This window comes from Antechinus flavipes, chromosome 2, assembly GCF_016432865.1.
Source record: "Antechinus flavipes isolate AdamAnt ecotype Samford, QLD, Australia chromosome 2, AdamAnt_v2, whole genome shotgun sequence".
Taxonomy (NCBI): domain Eukaryota; kingdom Metazoa; phylum Chordata; class Mammalia; order Dasyuromorphia; family Dasyuridae; genus Antechinus; species Antechinus flavipes.
Window position 1 is genome coordinate 36,234,147 of NC_067399.1, and position 18,867 is coordinate 36,253,013.

The window sequence follows — 18,867 nt, forward strand, 5'->3', positions numbered from 1 at the left end:
GTGAAACAGCTCAGGCCCGGCACAAGCTGGCAGATCTCGGGGGGCACAGTCATGGGCTGGAGTTGATGCACTTCGAAGTCTGTGAGAAAGAGCAGTCACCTCCCCTCGTCACAGCAAATATAAGGGAAAGCTGCTTCTTGAGGACCTCAGTGACTTCCACAAAGGGAAAGTAGCTCAGCATTAACTCTATGTCACTGGCTTCCTGGCTCATTGGGACAATAGTCAGGCCATAAGGATCTGTGACAGTCCCAGAAATGGGCTCTCGTTCTGCCTGCTACAGACAGGGGAATCCTGGCTTCAGGGTTAAGGATTCTTTTCTTATTTGAAATAAATGTTGTGGCCTCTAAGTCCTAATAAAAAGTGAACACGCGGTATTTTCTGCGGCAGGGTTATGGGTATGGGAGGCAATGGATGGGAAACATCAAGAAAGGCCTCAGGATGGACTTCACTTGCAGGTTTTCTTGCCAGTTCATTTTTCTGGGTGTGTGAAAGGTGAAGAACTTACAGATTAATCACATTTTGATCAGAGACTGGTAACTAAAGCAGATCAGTCCTATAGGCCCTGGTCACGTGATTTTAGATGAGACCTGGACTGCATTCCATTGTCCAAAGAAGGAGTTAAGTGGCCGAAGCTGTCTATCACCTTTTTCAGTGCATTCCACTGACCAAATAGGGGGATAAATGTTTATGTAACCAATCACAGCCTGTAAAGGGTGGGATGTTGGGGGGTCTTTGTCTGAAATGTATAAAAGTTGTCAGCATCTCCAAGTGAATGACTCTCCTCTTGTGGGTATCCTTGCTGTCCTTTTGGGCCCACAGGCCAGGACATTCCGCTTCTCGAGATTCTAATAAATTCTTTCTGTACATCATTTGGAGCGACTCCTGAGTAGTCAGGTTGGGTAGGTGAAATTGCCCCAAACAATTTTGGGAGCTCATCCGGGATGGTGTCTTTTGGGGAGAAGGGTGCGCACCTTGAGCAGAGGCAGGTGCCCACGAAGGAATTTTTCCACTGGTCTCCGACTCAAGTGTGCGCATCCTCCCTCCCTGTCAGACAACGGACGGAAGCAAGCAGACTCAGTGATGTACAGAAACTCATACTTTGGAAGAAACGAATGTCCTGACTGGCAGGCGCAGTTTAGAATCCGCACCATGTGGCTCGGTGAGCTCTTGGAATAGTTTGGGGATCTTATTGGCTGGGTTTTAGGGAACCCGAGTGAATAGCTCTCGCTAAATTTTGTTGCGTGCTGGACTGTGACAGGCCCAGGTGGTAAAGAATTGCCAAGGGAGGCTGCCGAGAAACTGCTGAACTTAGTTTGGGGAACTAAGTAACATGGGGAAATCACAGTCCAAAAATGAGTGTCAGGACCTTAGCCAGGGAATTCTAGTCGACAGCCCATTAGGAAGTCGACTTAAGGACAGGGAGGAACTTACCGCTCTCCAAAAGGAGGGAGCACACTCAGCTCTGGCCACAGGCTCATCCTCATGAAGCAGAAAATGAACAAATTTGCTGAAAGAATTGGATGTTTTGTCTCAGCTCTGCAGAGAGCCTACAATTCCCTCAGAGTCTACAGAGAAAAGCCTGACCCGGGGCTGGGCCGGCGCTCCGGCTTGGTGGCCACCTTCTCCAGGTGCAGGAACTCCAGGCTCTCCTGCTCCCAGTCAGCTCTGCCTGAGGGAGCAGCATCCCTGGGATGCGCTTTGGGTGCTCTAGATTCCTGGTGGCCTAGAGGTTAGTGGCTGTAAGAGCTGCTGAGAATCCCCTTTAAATCGGCTGCAGGTTTTAGGAGGGAAAGAAGTCACTCATTCCTGAATATTAGTTGCAAAACGAAAGTTTATTGTTGGACAGAAATCAGTTCCCCAGAGACAGACTTCTGTAGTGGCAGATCTATGGGAAATGGAGTTTTGCACTGAGAGAAGGCAGTTCTCAATGGACAGAAGGTCCTGGAAGCAAAGGAGCTGCCTAGATCCATCTGCAAAGACCTTCATTGAAGGAAGCTGTTATGTTGGGCCTTAGGAGGGGCTGGGACAGCCCGGATCTCCTGTTAGAATTAACAGCATTTCAAAGTGGGGCTTTGTGGCAGGATTTCTAATTGCATCCAAGGCCCTGCATCCTGCAAAGATAACGTGTCTGGGGAGGATATGGCTTCCCCAGGAATGGCTGAGATTCTGAAAGGGATCACAGATCAATAGGAAATACAGTGTCTTAAAGGGACCCAACCTGTTTCAATATTTCTGCCAGGAAAACCCCCAGGGGGTCACAGAGACTCAGACATGGCTGAAAAGCAGCAGTGAGTTTTTGTCATTGCTACAGAGACCTAGAGGAAAGCCTCCTCAACGGGAACTTGGGGTCCTCACAAGAGAAACGCTTTCTGTTGAGGCAAAATATAACAAATAGACCTGAAATATCAGCATTTCTTTGTTACGTTTTCCCCCTTGTTTCTCCTGGGTTTGTGCTGCCTTCCCTCTGCCTTGGCTGTGCAGACAGGGCTTGTGATCACAAGTTAGAAAGGAGGGACCCAGGGGGGACCAGAAAGGGGAAGCCCTGGGAGGTGAGAGCCTGCCCAGAGAGCAGGGGCTGCTCTGCCCTGGGGACCCCGAGGAGGCACCTGCTGCTCTGAGCTGAGTCCCCTGGATGTACTGGGGAGGTTTTTGTTCGGGCCTGAAGCACTGTGGGAGGCCTGTTATAACCCTGCTGACAGTAATAATGTGCAGCGTCCTCAAGCTCCAGGCTGTTGATGGTGAGAGTGAAATCTGTCCCAGACCCACTGCCACTGAACCGGGCAGGGACCCCGGATGCCAGCCTGTTAGCATCATAGATGAGGAGCCTGGGGGCCTGTCCAGGTTTCTGCTGGTACCAGTGCAAGAAGCTAGTACCAAAAAGAGATACACTCTCACTGGCCTTGCAGCTGATGGTGACTGTCTCTCCTGGAGATCCGGACAAGGAGGCTGGAGACTGGGTCAGCACAATGGCTCCCTGGGAATCTGGGGAAGCAACAGAATTAGAGGAAGACAGAAATGTGGGAATGTCCAATTTACAGAACATGAAGGAGACAATTTTTGTGAAGACTCAGAAATCCCAAATGACCGACAAGTGGTTGTATTGGGCGCCAACGTGAGACAGAAACCACCTTTTCCACAGACCGCACAAGGTTTACAATCAGGGCTTTGGTCATGTTTCCCAGCCCCCATCTGCCCGTCTTGTGCCACATCGTGTGCCCCCATTGTACCAAGGAACTGTCACTTTTACATCCCTGAAAACCTGGGACCTTCCCACCCCTTCCCTGCCCTCCTGGGCCTTACCCTGAGCCCAGAGCACCAGGAGCCAGAGCAGCTGCCATGGGGAGCTCATCCTGGCCTTCAGAGACTGAGCAGAGAGCAGCCAGAGCCCTGAGGGGCAGGAAGGAGGGAGGAAGCTTTTATGTCCTGGGCAGGGCTCCCTGCGGCTCCCTTGGGCTCCAGATGCAAAAGAGCCCCAGGTGTGGGAGGAGCCTCCCCTCAGGGACCCCGGGAGCCCCAGGGAGTCCCCCTGGCTGAGCCTGGCTCTGGGGGAGGGGCCCCCTCTGCTCTGTCCCCAGGGGGAGACTCAGGACCAAGGGCAAGGTCATGTCTAGTGCCTCAGGATGATGGTGCAGCCGGTTCTGGACAAATGAAGGCAGTTTCTCTCTCCCCCCCAGGACTAGATTCCTCTTAACCCTGAGGGAGCTCCCAGCCCTGGGGAGGAGGCAGAGAGGGCCCGAGCTCCCAGCCTGGAGACCTGGGAGGTGCCTCCCTGATGCTGCTTCTGGGCCTGCCCCACTGCCGCCCTCTGCTGGAGAAGGGGAGAACTCCAGGGGGCAGGGAGGGGGTCTGGCTCAGACTGGACAGATCCTGGCCTGGGACCCCGGCAGAGCCTCATTCCCAGGGGAGGGGGTTTTCTCCGTCACTAGGTGACATCCCTGTGATCCTGCACATTGTGGAACAAGACGATGTCTCCTCCTGTCCCCCTTTTCCCCCTTTTCCAGACGCGCCCGGGGGGTGAGGACCCTCACTAGAATCCATCCCCTTCCCTGCCTGTGACGCTTTCTGGAAACCGGGACCTGGGTGAATCTCTGGCCAAATCTGGGCTTCGGAGGAGGGGATTCCCGGCTCAGAGACAAGGAGACGCTCCCTGCCGGCCGATAATCTCTCCTCTCCTGGGCTGGGAGAGCCCCTGTCTGATCCTCCAGGCCCCAGTCTCTCCTCTCAGTCAATCCAAAGCAAGTGGATCCGTGAGAAATGATGACTAAGGTAAGTGTGAAGCAGAATGCTTGTCCCGGGGATGCAAACGAGAAGCAGAAGCCATCGACCCCCCCAGGGGCTCTCATTCTAAGGGAGATTGTCATAGATAATAAAGCTGGTGAGAAGGGGGAGGAGGAAAGGGGGATGTCACTATCAGGTCCTGAATGGCTCCAAGGTCTCATTGGATCATTGTAATTGTACTGGGAGGTAGGTGCTATTAGGGATAGAAAGGATGGGAGTGTTATCCCCATTTCACAGGTGAGGAGACTGAGGCAGTCAGAGGTAAAGTCACAGGGTCAGGATTGCACATCTCTTAGATTCTGAGTCAGAATTTAAACTCGGGTTTCCTGAATCCAGGCTCAGGCTCCTTCTTTGCATCCTCGAGGACATCGTGTTATGCCACAGTTCTCTTGAACTGTCCTGACTCAGTTTCCCTGTACGAGTTTCCCTTGTCTCAGTTTCCTTAACTGTTCTGGGTCAATCCCCTAAGCTGTAAATCCCACTCTGGCCCATTAAGACTGAGGACCATTTGTTTTAAGGTTATAAATTGTTAGCAAGATAAACCAGAGAGTAGACCTCCCGACTCTTTTCTGTCCTCAAGAATTTACACTATCCCTCTAAAATATTCCAAGATACCCCATGATATCTTTACTTCTGTGTATTCAGACACCCTGTCTCTGGGTTCTCCCCCATCCTGACAGCTTCTTACCCGTCCTTTGTTTCTAGAAGGTATTTAAGAAGTTGGGGTTCCCCCATTCATTGCTGTCCTCTGGATTCTTTGAGATGACAGTCTCCTCCAGCCCTGGGACCAACATGGATTCCTTGGTCCCAGGATATCTTTATCTCTGTCTGACTGGAAAATTTGAGATGAGAGTCCTGTGCAGTCAATTATACTCTCCCATTAATAAAATATTAAAAACTCTCTAATCTCTCTCCTGCCTCAGTTTCTCCGGCATTACAATGTCATAAAGGGGTTAAAGCAGATGCTGATTTCTCCCGATGAGATCAGGTAAGAGGAGCTCCCAGGGACAATCCCCACCCATGCAACGTGGCAGCTTCTCTCAGGTTGATTTTCCTGAGAAGTTTTCTTCACACTCAGGGGTCAAACAGGGGATCAGGAGCTCGGACATCGTTGGGCCAAAATCAGGCCCGACCCGGGTTTCTTGATTCTCAGGTCACCTCTGCCTGCTCTCCACAGGGTCTCATGCAGTTATGATGTGGGAAAGATTCCTTTCTAGATTCCCACCCTCTCCTAGTTAATAATGTAAATTGCCCTTTAACTCACAAATCCTGGTCCTTTTGAATTCCAATAGAAGATCTGACCTGTTCCCAGCCCCACCCGGATATGAGCTAACTTTGGGGCTACACCCGAAAGCCCCTCGAGCTAAGTCTCCTATTATAAAAAGGCCACGCTGGGAACCCCTCTTTGCAGAGATTCCAAACATGGCTACCATGTGAGGACCCTTGTCCACTGGACCCTCTGTCCAGTGCCCTCCTTATCTCTACCTTCGCCTATACTTTAACTTTGCTTATCTAATAATAAACCTCTTTTATCAATCTAGCTCTCTGGGCCAATAAATGCTTTTATTGGGAACTCGCGCCGCTACTAGATCCCCTTGTGCCGAATCTGTACCCCAAACCTGCCGCTAGACCTTAACCCTAATTTCATTTAGGTACCCCAAAGCTAAACCTCAACATTTGGTTCCCTGACCGGGAACACCGGAAGCTAGATAATTTGGCCATCAAACTGGACCCCAACCTTTTCGGGGCGCACTCAGAACCAATCTGGGTTTTAAGCTGTTCAGGCAGTATTCTTCTGGGAAGAATCTGCATTCTTTCTTTGGTCTCACTCTATCTCTAAAGGTAGTGGGGAGAATATCTGTGTTCCGTCTCACTCTACTTCCATTTCAGGTGAAAAGGCTTCTATTTTGATCTAGACACTCCCCTGCCTCTAAAGTCTTTTCCTGGAGCAGATGCTTTGCTTGAAGAAACTCCCTCTGTCCAAATCCTTTAGAAAGAGAAAGGCCCTTCCTTTGCATCTCAATGCATTTCTAATCTTTTTTTCCTGTCACCAGATAGTCCTGCTCTCCAGCAGGAACTGTTGAGACAGGAGAGGAAGTGTCTCTTTAACACCACCCCAGACCAAAGAGTGGTCATGTGGCCGTTCTGGGGACCTTACCCTTCTCGGGGGTCCCAGGCCAGCGCTCTCTTTGCTCTGTTCTGGGGAGATAGCCGGAGAATAAGAGGAGCTGTGTTTGAGCCCTTCTCCCACGCCACTGTTAAATGCAATGGAGTCTCTAATGGTCAGGCTGTAGCCACGAGGAGAAAGGTCAATGAATTGGGGTGAGTTTACAGAATGTCTCTGCCCACGGCAGCTACTCCCTGGACAGGGGTAAGCGGTCTTCCCTTCAGGTTTTGCTCTCCCAGCAAGATTTGGGGGCTTAGATGAGCTGCCCCGCCTTCAAGTTCCAGCGTGGAATCTCCAGAGGAGCCCTCACCATTCAAGACGCACTGCGCTGGGTAAGATGGCATCTCTTCCTCCCCCACCCTCGTTCTGGCCCTTCCTCCCCCTTCTTCCATGGAGTGGGGAGTGTAGAACTCGAGGCCTGGTTCGGACCTCTCCCATGTGGCTTGGCAACCTGCCGTTTAAATGCTCCTATCCTGTCCCCTTCTTGGGGTCACTGTACAGTGGGGAGATTGGGCACTCAATCTAAATCTTCTCAAATCTCCGGAAAGGTTGTCACCAACTTTTAAAATAGAAATTTGCTAGCAATTTGGACAAGTGGGCCGCGCCCCTTCCAGACCTTTACCTGGCTCTTAAAGCTGCAGCTTCCGGCCCTCAGGAAGTGTGCTCGTCCCATACATTTTAAATGGGACTCGGTGCCCCTGATTTGGTCATCCTGCGTCTGTAGAAGCCTCAGAATTATGCTTTCACATGCTCACAAGGCTGTCTACAAAGACGGGATTTTAAACTGCTCTCGGTTTTTTTTCTTAGCTTCAGGGCACTAGCTGCTTGTGGAGAGATAACCTCGGTAAACCAGGCTAGGTCTGTTTGTCTCACACTTTCCTACCTAACCCTACAGGTGGGAACTCTTTTGCTCCTACTTTTCTTAGTCCTAAGACCTTTTGCTCTTAGCACACTCGGTTCTATTCTTTTCTGGATTGGCGTTCTATGTCCCTGCCAACAATTAAAGGTTTGTTTCTGGACTCCAACCCTGGCCAGGTTGCAGCTTCAAGAAAGACCTTTGGAATGATGACTGGGGAATAAAATTTCAGGTCAAGGCAAATTAAATTCTTTAAAAGATGGCTTTTTATTTCTTTTCTCTCCTCATTCCTTGACTGCAGCAAGAAATGAGTTAACGGGAGAAACTGAAGCCATTTAAGAATTCGGTGAATACCTTTAGGAAAGAAGTCTGTCTTTGCTGTGTGCTTTTCTATGTTCTCTAGACTTGTTCCCTGTTTTCCCTCCCCCATTCTTTGAGATGCTGAGGGACTAAGATGGGACAGTTTACCTTCCTACTTAGATGGTGTGTTTTCTAGAGGTATTGGGCAATTTGTAACTGAGTTATGCCTTAAATTTGTCATCTCTGTTGGGCAATAAGTTATATGAAGTTTGGTTCAATTACTTGTGAACTTCAAGATCTGTGTAATGTTAAATTTAAAATGTCTACTTAGATAAGAAAGATAGCTGTATAAGCTGTAAACCCTTTACTGTGATTCTTGAACTAGATTTTATCTGAAGTCCTTGATTAATGATAACTGATGTAGAAGATAAAATCCTTTGGGACTGCAGCTAATATTTGCTGGGAGTTTTTTGAGTTCAGGTGTGACTGCATAGACCAGAAGTAAAACTGCCTTAAGTAGCTATTTTAATTTGTGGCCACACTACGGTTGCTGCTAAGCTTTTTACTTCCTGGGGCTAGAGTTTCTTTATCTAAAGGTTTACTTCGCCCAAGTACTTGGGGCCACTCCCACCTTGCCTTTTGAGAAAGTTGGGAATCTCATCGCCCTGAATAGGCTTAGGCCTAGAGCCTTTTACACTGTATGTTGATGGAAGGCAGGGCTAGGCCCCTGACTTGCTGCTCAAGGAGCCCAGGGCTATAGAATATGCATACTGTCTAGTGTTAAGAGAGGAGCTATTGAAAGGAGAACATACCCACTCCTACCACATCTCTCCTTTGCTACCTTGCCCTCAATGTTGGTGGCCCTCTTAGGAGGTTTCCACTGAGGCAAACCCACCATGTCATGCTTCTATAACGGGGGTGGCTCAAATGCCCGGGCTAATTTGAGCTTGCTAGGAGACTCCTGCAGTCTTGGGGGGATTTGTCGCTCATAGGATGCTGTGAGGACGAAATCTTGTTTTTTTTTTTTTTTGGCAAACGGTCCTCTGGGAGGGCCCTTTGTGACACCTTCTAGAGACGTCTAGGAAGGTTACGTTATAGAATGCGAAAGTTTTCGGGTTTTGCCATGAATTAGTTTTAATTCTGGACAAGGTAAAAGACTTTTTTTCTTTCCTTATCTTGCAGTGGACACCCAAAGCCCTCGGGTTGGGCTTGGGTTGTTATTGGGAGCTCTAAGCTCTGGCACAATTCTTTAGGAATTGCTGCGGATTGACAAAAGGCCTTCTTTTGTCGGCTCTATCTCTAAGAGATACGAGGGAGGCTGCAAGGATTTGGAAGAATAAAAGTTTTTACCTATCCACACCCCATCCCTATGGAGATTTTAAGCTGTCTCTTATTGCAGAGACAAACACTGGGCTTGAGAAAAATGCCTCATTCTCAACACCTGAACTCTGAATAGATTAGCTGAATCCCCAATCTCTCTGGACAAATCCATCCTTTAAAGTGCTTTTTTTCTTTCTAATCCTGGGACTGATTAACACTTACGCCCTCAGGCAAAAGCGGGGAGCCAAAACGCACCCAGCACAATTGTCTCTTTAAAAGCTGAAAGACTCAACCTAGTGAAACCTAGGACCCACCCACCACCTCAACTTTTTCGGGGTCCAAACCTCAATGTTTCTTCCACTCTGCTGCTAACAGCTGTTGGTTTCCCTTTAACTCTAACCTGAGACACTGAGCTCTTTTCTCAGGGCAACTTCTGCCTCCTGAAAAATATTTGGAGCGGAAGCGCCGTTTAATAGAAAACTCTCCCAGACTTAGGCCCGAAGGTGCCCTGGACACTGTCCGAGGAGACCCTAGTCTCTGTCCTGAGTTCAAGCAGGAGGAATAATGGAGAAATTGCGTCAAACCACAGGGGCTGAATTGGCCCCCGGCGTCCTGCTCCCCGGTAGGGAATTGGGGTCTGGCCTTGTTTCCCTTTTTATCCCAGGACAGTCCCAATGTTGAGGTCTATCTTTGGGGTACCTAAATGAAATTAGGGTTAAGGTCTAGTGGCAGGTTTGGGGTACAGATTCGACGCAAGGGGGTCTAGTAGCGGCGCGAGTTCCCAATAAAAGCATTTATTGGCCCAGAGAGCTAGATTGATAAAAGAGGTTTATTATTATATAAGCAAAGTTAAAGTATAGGAGAAGGTAGAGATAAGGAGGGCACTGGACAGAGGGTCCAGTGGACAAGGGTCCTCACATGGTAGCCATGTTTGGAATCTCTGCAAAGAGGGGTTCCCAGCGTGGCCTTTTTATAATAGGAGACTTAGCTCGAGGGGCTTTCGGGTGTAGCCCCAAAGTTGGCTCATATCCGGGTGGGGCTGGGAACAGGTCAGATCTTCTATTGGAATTCAAAGGGACCAGGATTTGTGAGTTAAAGGGCAATTTACATTATTAACTAGGAGAGGGTGGGAATCTAGAAAGCAAGCTTTCCCGCATCACCAACACCTCAGGGGCCCGTAAGCTGGGTTGTCAGTGCTGAGATACTTTGCATTCCCTCTGACCCCTTCCACCCCTCCCCCATAAAAGTGGGGAAAGTGGGGGGAAGGCTTAGGATCTTTGCTTATTGAGGAACCAACTCTTTTTAAAGAAAGGCAGCACAGTTAAAAGACTTCTAAGAGCTTAAATTGCATTCTTATCTTGATTAGATTTATAGGTCTCCAGTTTCCCCTGACTTCTTAGTCTACACCCTGGACCAACACCAGGAGAAATTAGCTTTCCTGGAAATTAAGAGTGAAAGTAATTTCCTGGAAATTAATTCGAGGCTACTTAATACTTTTTACTATAGACAAATAATCTTTTGCTCCCAGCATTTTCTCCTACTAATCCTTGCTAGATGGGCCATCAGCATTTTTATAGGCAGCCCACAGAAGGGATCTGATGCATCTCCTGCTGTCTCCATCTCCACCGTGGATGACACCCCGGTTTTAACCTGCTCACGAGATCTGGGCTTCAACCTTTGGACTCTCAACCGCCCTTCAGCCTGGAGAACATGGGACAACTGACTGGGAATGACTGACCGGGATACACACCCCTTAGATGCCCTGCTGCCATCCCCAAACCCCACACCTCATGCCTCACCTCCTGGCATGAACCCCAAATCTCTACGACCCTTGCCAGCTTGAAGCAGTTAAGAGGAGATCGGCGCCCCTTTTCCCACATGCCTTTGGAGGTGACTGCTTGAGGGGGGGATGAAGAGGAGACCCCTGAACTTGGAAAATCCTGGAAGGAGAAAATCTTCAATTCTGTCTCTGAGACTTTGCCCTATTTCTTTTTCCTTAAATGAATTTAAGTTCCAACTGCTTGAGGGGGGAATGATGCTTTCTAGATTCCCACCCTCTCCTACTTAATAATGTAAATTGCCCTTTAACTCACAAATCCTGGTCCTTTTGAATTCCAATAGAAGATCTGACCTGTTCCCAGCCCCACCCGGATATGAGCCAACTTTGGGGCTACACCCGAAAGCCCCTCGAGCTAAGTCTCCTATTATAAAAAGGCCACGCTGGGAACCCCTCTTTGCAGAGATTCCAAACATGGCTGCCATGTGAGGACCCTCTGTCCACTGGACCCTCTGTCCAGTGCCCCCCTTATCTCTACCTTCGCCTATACTTTAACTTTGCTTATATAATAATAAACCTCTTTTATCAATCTAGCTCTCTGGGCCAATAAATGCTTTTATTGGGAACTCGCGCCGCTACTAGACCCCCTTGCGCCGAATCTGTACCCCAAACCTGCCACTAGACCTTAACCCTAATTTCATTTAGGTACCCCAAAGCTAGACCTCAACAGTTATATGTGTGTGTACATGGACACTTGTGTGTGGGTTACATGTATGTATGTGTCATTGCATGTGCTGCTCTCCCTGTTTCCCACCTGTGCCCTCTCTCTGTACCTTCTGTGCCATCTGTGCCTCTGTCGGCCTCTGCTGGGAGAGGAAACGGGCACAGAGAGAGACTGAATGTTCCCCTGACTCAGAGACCCCGATTCCCAGCCCTTCTTATCCATCAGTGTGGGGGAGGCTGGGAAAGAAGGAGATGCCGGACATCTTCTTGTATCCCCTGATCTTCATCACAGACGCCGACCTGCACATCAGTCACTTTCTTACTCCCTTGGGAGGGACTGAGGGGCCATGTCTCACCCTCCTCTGTTGGGATGGAACTTTTTGAATGATCTACAAGTTACCTAGAAAAGCGGAACTCACCCAGACCCCATCGCTGCTCTTCAGCCCCTCCACATGGTCCTACCTTGAAAAAGTTAAAACAAATTCCTTCTCAGTCCCTTTGTCCGGGTTTTGCCTCATTAATCAGCGGAAAACCCCAAGTATTCTTCTTCCAAAAGGGAGATGAGGGAGGAGGGAGACTCCCTGAGCCTCTTTTCGGGAACCGGGCCTGAGCCCACCAGGGAGAGTTGGGGAAAGTCTGTCAGCCTTGGGGCGGGCCTGGCTAAGGGGCAGTTCTGCTGCTTTGTAGCAGGTGATTATGATCACGGGACTAAACCTCTCTCATCCTAGGAAATAAAGAAATTTCAGAATCAGAAGGACTTGAAGAAAGTACAGAATCTCAGCCTCTTTCCAATATATTACAGAACCCACAGCATTTATTTCTTGATAAGAAGAACAAAAGCACCAGAAAAACTTTGTTCCTGAGGGACCAGATCAGCCTTCCCTCTTCCACTCGGGTCCCAGAGGGATATTCACTAATTCTGATCCCATCACCCTCTTGCACAAACATCCCCCAGATTTATTTTTGTGTCTGGGATAAATCACACAATCCTCCCCCGACCCTGATTCTTCTCCACAAGGCGGCTCCCTCAGCACTCCCCGGGCTCAGGCCATGTTCCCCAGCTCCGGGGCCTCTCTGCTCCAGCAAAGCCAGCCTGCTCAAGGCCCCGAGTAAGTCAGTTCTGAGGCAGCGATTTGGATTCCTTTCACTAAAGACATCCTCAACACGAAATTGTGCCCAGTGTTCATTCGCAATGAGAATTGATAAAGAGAATTGAAAGAGGAATAGCAGTCACAGACGCTCTTTTGTATTCTCCCAGTGTAACAGTAATAAAACATCAGAGCATGAAGCAATTGACAGAAACAGGATTTGCACATTTTATCTCAGCTCTGCAGAGAGCCTACAATTCCCTCAGAGTCTATAGGGAAAAGCCTGACCCGGGGCTGGGCCGGCCCTCCGGCTTGGTGGCCACCTTCTCCAGGTGCGGGAGCTCCAGGCTCCCCTGCTCCCAGTCAGCTCTGCCTGAGGGAGCAGCGTCCCTGGCTTCTCCAATGTCAAGCCTGACCCCACGATTGAGAAATCCATCTGAGGATCACATTTCTATCTTTGCTCAGAAAAGGAAAAACTCAAGCTCAGACCACCTGGTTTTATTGATCCCATGTCTGGGTAGTTTTTAATCTAAGATTTGGACGTAAGATCAAAAATACTCCCCTTCTTTTGGGTTTATTTTCCATCTCTCCCACAAGTAAAGTGATCCACTTGACTCCTAGTGGATGAATAGGATTTAGTCTCCCCTTTGTCTGTAGCTGGGGGGAAGCCCTTCCTCAGAACTCAGGGGCTGAGCAGCCTGAGGGTTTTGTCCGGGGCTGCAGCTCTCTGGGAGAGAGACATCATCGTGTTACCAAGAGGAGTCATTGCCTGCAAAGTCGGCCTCTCTAGTACTGATGAGGAAAGGGAAATCCGTCCCAGACCCCCTGCCACTGAGTGGGGCTGGGACCCCAGAAAGCACAGAAGACAATTCATTGCTCAGGAGTTTGGGAGACTGTCCTAGCTCCTGCTGCTCCCACATTCTAATACTGGAACCGGCATTGCCACAGAGGGGGACTCTGGGTCCTGGGGATACAGACGGGGAGACTGGATCATCACATGACCCGAATAGGATTCTTGATGTGGGCAACTTGATCAAAAAGTCAATGGAATAAATTTTGTGAAAAACTGCACACAGTACAGAGAATGTCAGGTAAGATCACCCTTCCCTGACTGTGGGTACTGTGTGGGAGATGTCAACCCCAGGAAATATAGGGGAAAATCATACATAAACACCATCTTTCTTGAATGTACTTCTAGGTAAGGAAGCTTCCTGGTTCTGCTCAGCAGTATCTGCCTTTAGGCTGTCTAGTTCTAGGAGATGGGATTCTGGGACCAGGAAGCGGATGTTCAGCTGATGAAAACCAGCTTGGCTGCAAGAGCCTCAGCCCCCGATGCTCATTTCAGCCTCTTATTGGGATGGGAACATTGGAGTTCTAATTCCTGCTTCCTGACTCTTGCTTCCTCCTTCAGTCTTGCTCATTCCTTCTTCCTTAGGAGGCAATTTAGAAGAGACCTCCATTTTCTTGGACCAATACTTAACAGTAGTTCTCCCACCCTAACTTCAGAAAATATCTATGTTTCCAATGATAGACAGGTTCAAGCCCTAAGGGTCTCTGGTCATTTCACTGGAACACAGATCTGACCTTAGAACTCTCTTAAACAGTGACTGACACAAGGAAAGTGATTAATCAATGTTTACTGACAGACTGAGGAAATTAATGGTTTCTCGTTACCTTTAGGATAAATACAAACCACTCTTTCATTTAAAGCCTTTACCATCTAGCTCCTCATTTCTATCCAGATTAATTGCACAATGCAGCCTGTATTCTATAATCCAAAATAAGTAGCTGTCTTACTCTCTACCACAAATGCCATTTCATCTCCTGACTCCGGACCTTTACCCGGTTTGGGCCCATTCCTGAAATGTACAATACAAATGGCTGTATGAATGCCCAGCATTCTCTAAATCTGAGCTCCAGCATCTGCTTTTAGAGGAGAGCTGCTTCCCTGACTGTCCGTGTCCCAGTTTCCCTAAGACCTAAAATTGCCTTTGTACGGACATTACTGCGCTTATTCTAGCACTTTTGTTTCATGTAAGAAAGTTCTGACATATTAGAACATTCATTGAAAGGAACTGGATTTAGTGCTTATTTATACTTCCTGTAATCCCACTCCTGGGACTGGGAGCATGAGGTGACAGGAAAGAGTCTGGGAACATTCTGAGGAGAGGTTAAATCTCAGAGCTGAGCCGATCCCCTCTTCTTTCCAGTGACAAAGGCTGACCAGAAAGTCTCTGGGGGCAGTGAAGCCATGTGGGGGCCCTTGGTCCTGAAGGCAAGGGATGGGGCCTTGGGCTTTCATACCACCAGGAGATCCCTGGGGGCAGAGAATCCAGGCAGGGACCCCAGCAGAGACAGCAGTGAGGGTCCCGGCCCTGCCCCCTACTCTCCTGGGAATTCGCCCAAGGCCTGATGGGAAACGCACTCCACTCACACCCACGAGCCTGAGAGCCAGTGAGGGCCTGGTCCTGGAGATTCAGAAAATAATGAGGCTCCTACTAGGGGTGACTGGTCTGTATCATGGCAGCCCCAGGGGCAGGGAGAGGATGCAGCGCTGGGCCTGGAATCCCCAAGAATTGTGTTCCTAACTTCAAATCTAACCCTAGACACTTAGTAGCCATGAGGCTCTGAACAAGTCACTGAATCCTGTTTCCATCAGTTTCCTTATTTGTGAGTGAGCTGGAGGAAGAAATGGCAAAACCCTCTGGTATCCCTGCTAGAAAACCTCCAGTGGGGTCACAGAGACTCAGACTTAGTGAAGAACAACAACAAGTTTCTGTCATTGCTACAGAGATCTAGAGCAAAGCTCCTCAACAGGCCCTTGGGCTCCCCACAAAGGAAACTTCAAAGATACCAAGGGACCTGAAATGTCAGCATTTCCCTGTTAGGATTTGCCCTTGTTTCCCCTGGGACTGTGCTGCCTCCCCTCTGCCTTGGCTGTGCAGACAGGGCTTGTGATCACAAGTTAGAAAGGAGGGATCCGGGGGACCAGAAAGGGGAAGCCCTGGGAGGTGTGAGCCTGCCCAGAGAGCAGGGGCTGCTCTGCCCTGGGGACCCCGAGGAGGCACCTGCTGCTCTGAGCTGAGTCCCCTGGACACACGGGGGAGGTTTTTGTTCGGGCCTAAAGCACTGTGGGAGAGGGGAGCTCCTACCCTGCTGACAGTAATAATGTGCAGCGTCCTCAGGCTCCAGGCTGCTGATGGTGAGTCTGAAATCTGTCCCAGACCCACTGCCACTGAACCGGGCAGGGACCCCAGATGCCAGCCTGTTAGCCAAGTAGATGAGGAGCCTGGGGACTTGGCCAGGTTTCTGCTGGTACCAGTTTAAGTAGCTATAACTAGAAATAGTAACACTCTCACTGGCCTTGCAGCTGATGGTGACTCTCTCTCCTGGAGATGCGGACAAGGAGGCTGGAGACTGGGTCAGCACAATGGCTCCTTGGGAATCTGGGGAAGCAACAGAGTTAGAGGAAGACAGAAATGTGGGAAGGTCCGAGTAAAAGAACACGAATGAGAAAAGTTTGTGGAGACCCCAGAAATCCCAAATGACCGACAAGTGGTTGTATTGGGCGCCAACATGAGACAGAAACCACCTTTTCCACAGACCGCACAAGGTTTACAATCAGGGCTTTGGTCATGTTTGCCAGCCCCCATCTGCCCGTCTTGTGCCCCAGCGTGTTCCCCCATTGTATCAAGGAGCCGTCACTTTTACATCCCTGAAAACCTGGGACCTTCCCACCCCTTCCCTGCCCTCCTGGGCCTTACCCTGAGCCCAGAGCACCAGGAGCCAGAGCAGCTGCCATGGGGAGCTCATCCTGGCCTTCAGAGACTGAGCAGAGAGCAGCCAAAGCCCTGAGGGGCAGGAAGGAGGGAGGAAGCTTTTATGTCCTGGGGAGGGCTCCCTGCGGCTCCCTCGGGGCTCCAGATGTAAAAGAGCCCCAGGTGTGGGAGGAGCCTCCCCTCAGGGACCCCGGGAGCCCCAGGGAGTCCCCCTGGCTGAGCCTGGCTCTGGGGGAGGGGCCCCCTCTGCTCTGTCCCCAGGGGGAGACTCAGGACCAAGGGCAAGGTCACGTCTAGTGCCTCAGGATGATGGTGCAGCCGGTTCTGGACAAATGAAGGCAGTTTCTCTCTCTCCCCCAGGACTAGATTCCCCTTAACCCTGAGGGAGCTCCCAGCCCTGGGGAGGAGGCAGAGAGGGCCCGAGCTCCCAGCCTGGAGACCTGGGAGGTGCCTCCCTGATGCTGCTCCTGGGCCTGCCCCACTGCCGCCCTCTGCTGGAGAAGGGGAGAACTCCGGGGGGCAGGGAGGGGGTCTGGCTCAGACTGGACAGACCCAATGATGTCACCTCTTACCCACCCTGAGAGAGGCTCTTTGTTCAGCAGAGGACAGGGTCCCACCCACACAGGGAAGAGCTCTGCCCTGTGACTTTGACACTGTCCCCTGGCCCAGGTGTCTTTTCTCCTGGAGTCTCGGAGGCCCACCTCTCTCCTTGAGGACAAGCGTGTGTCCATGTCTCCCTTGCTCTATGTATGAGAAAACCTTTATTGGTGGAAAAGAGAAAGTAGCTCAGCATTAACTCTATGTCTCTGGCTTCCTGTCTCATTGGGACAATAGTCAGGCCATAAGGATCTGTGACAGTCCCAGAGATGGGCTCTCGTTCTTCCTGCTACAGACGGGGGAATCCTGGCTCCAGGGTTAATGATTCTGTGCTTTCTTGTGAGAAATAAAAGTTGTGGCTCCTGAGACCTAATAAAAGTGAACACGAGGTACTTTCTGTGTCAGGGTTATGGGTGTGGGAGGCAATGGATGGGAAACATCAAGAAAGGCATCGGGATGGAAGTGATCCTCGAGCTGCACTTTGAGGAAGTCGGTGCTCTCAGACATCACTGGGGAGGAGAGTGAGCAATCCCTCCCCTGGCCACCACCTGGGCAAAGCCAGAGAGACAGGTAATATACCATATTTAGAAGGATAAAGAGTAAATCAATTTGATTTGCCTGGAGTGGGTAAGAAGGAGAACACTGGTCAAATAGAGTCAGCTGGCAATGCTGTTATTCAGCTGTTTTAGTCTTCCCCTATTCTCCAAGACTTCACATGGAGGTCTCCTGGGCAAAGATCCTGGACATAATTTCCTTCTCCCGTTCATTTTACTGATGCAAAGAGGGTTAAATGATAAGTTATTAGGACAGATTTGAGCCCAGAAGCAAAAGTTCTATAAATTAATTCATTGTCTGTTTGATTGGTATGGCACTGAATGAGTAGATTAATTTAGTTAGCATTATCATATTATTGTATTTACTCAGCCTACCCATGAGCACTTGATATTTTCCAATTAATTAGATATGATTTTATTTCTGGAAAAAGTGTTTTCTAACTGTGTTCATATAGTTCCTGATCTTGCTTTGGCAGGGAGACTCCCAAATATTTTATACTATCTACAGTTATTCTAAATGAAATTTCTCTTTGTATCTCTTGCTGCTGGACTTTGTTGGTAATATATAAAAATCCTAATGATTTATGTGGGTTTATCTTGTATCCTTCAACTTTAATAAAGGTGTGAATTGTTTCTAGTAGTTTGTTCGCTGATTCTCTAGGATTCTCTAAATACACCATCAGATCATCTGCAAAGACTGATAATTTGGTTTCCACATGACCTACTCTACTTCCTTTAATGATCTTTTCTTCTCTTATTGCAAAACTAATATTTCTAATAAAATATTGAATAGTAATAGTGATAATGGGAAACTTTGTTTCACCCCTGATCTTCTTAGGAATGGTTCTAGTTTGTCTCCATTACAATTGATGCTTGCTGATAGTTTTTTTAAAATGTTACTGATCATTTTAAGGAATACTCTATTCATCCCTATACACGCTAGTGTTTTTAATAAGAATGGGTGTGGAATTTTGTCAAATTCTTTTTCTGCCTCTATTGAGATAATCATGTGAGTGTTGTAGATGTTTTGTTAGTTTGATTATTGATATAGTCAATTATACTAATAATTTTCCTAATATTGAACCAGCCCCTAGTTCTAGTATAAATCCTATTTGGTTATGCTGTATTATCCTGGGGATAACTTGCTGTAATCCTTTCCTAATATTTCATTTAAGATTTTTGTATCAATATTCATTAAAGAAACTGGTCTATAACTTTCTTTCTCTGATTTGACTCTATTTCACTCAGCATCAGTTGATGTAAGTCTCTCCAAGCCTCTCTGAATTCATCCTGCTGCTCATTCCTTACAGAACAATAAATTTCCCTAATATTCATATACCACAATTTACCCAGCCATTCTCCAATTGATGGGCATCCATTCATTTTCCAGTTTCTGGCCACTACAAACAGGGCTGCCACAAACATTTT

At 48.8% G+C, this 18,867-nt stretch overlaps 2 gene segments (V, D, J or C); both read right to left on the reverse strand.

Moving 5' to 3' along the window:
* Positions 1 to 2,466: 2,466 nt before the first annotated feature.
* LOC127547540 (immunoglobulin kappa variable 3-11-like) lies at positions 2,467 to 3,409 on the reverse strand. The segment is given in 2 exon segments: positions 2,467 to 2,982; positions 3,301 to 3,409. Coding segments are annotated over 2 exon segments (537 nt in total).
* Positions 3,410 to 15,467: 12,058 nt separating this feature from the next.
* LOC127546357 (immunoglobulin kappa variable 3-11-like) lies at positions 15,468 to 16,387 on the reverse strand. The segment is given in 2 exon segments: positions 15,468 to 15,955; positions 16,274 to 16,387. Coding segments are annotated over 2 exon segments (537 nt in total).
* Between the last annotated feature and the right edge of the window lie 2,480 nt (positions 16,388 to 18,867).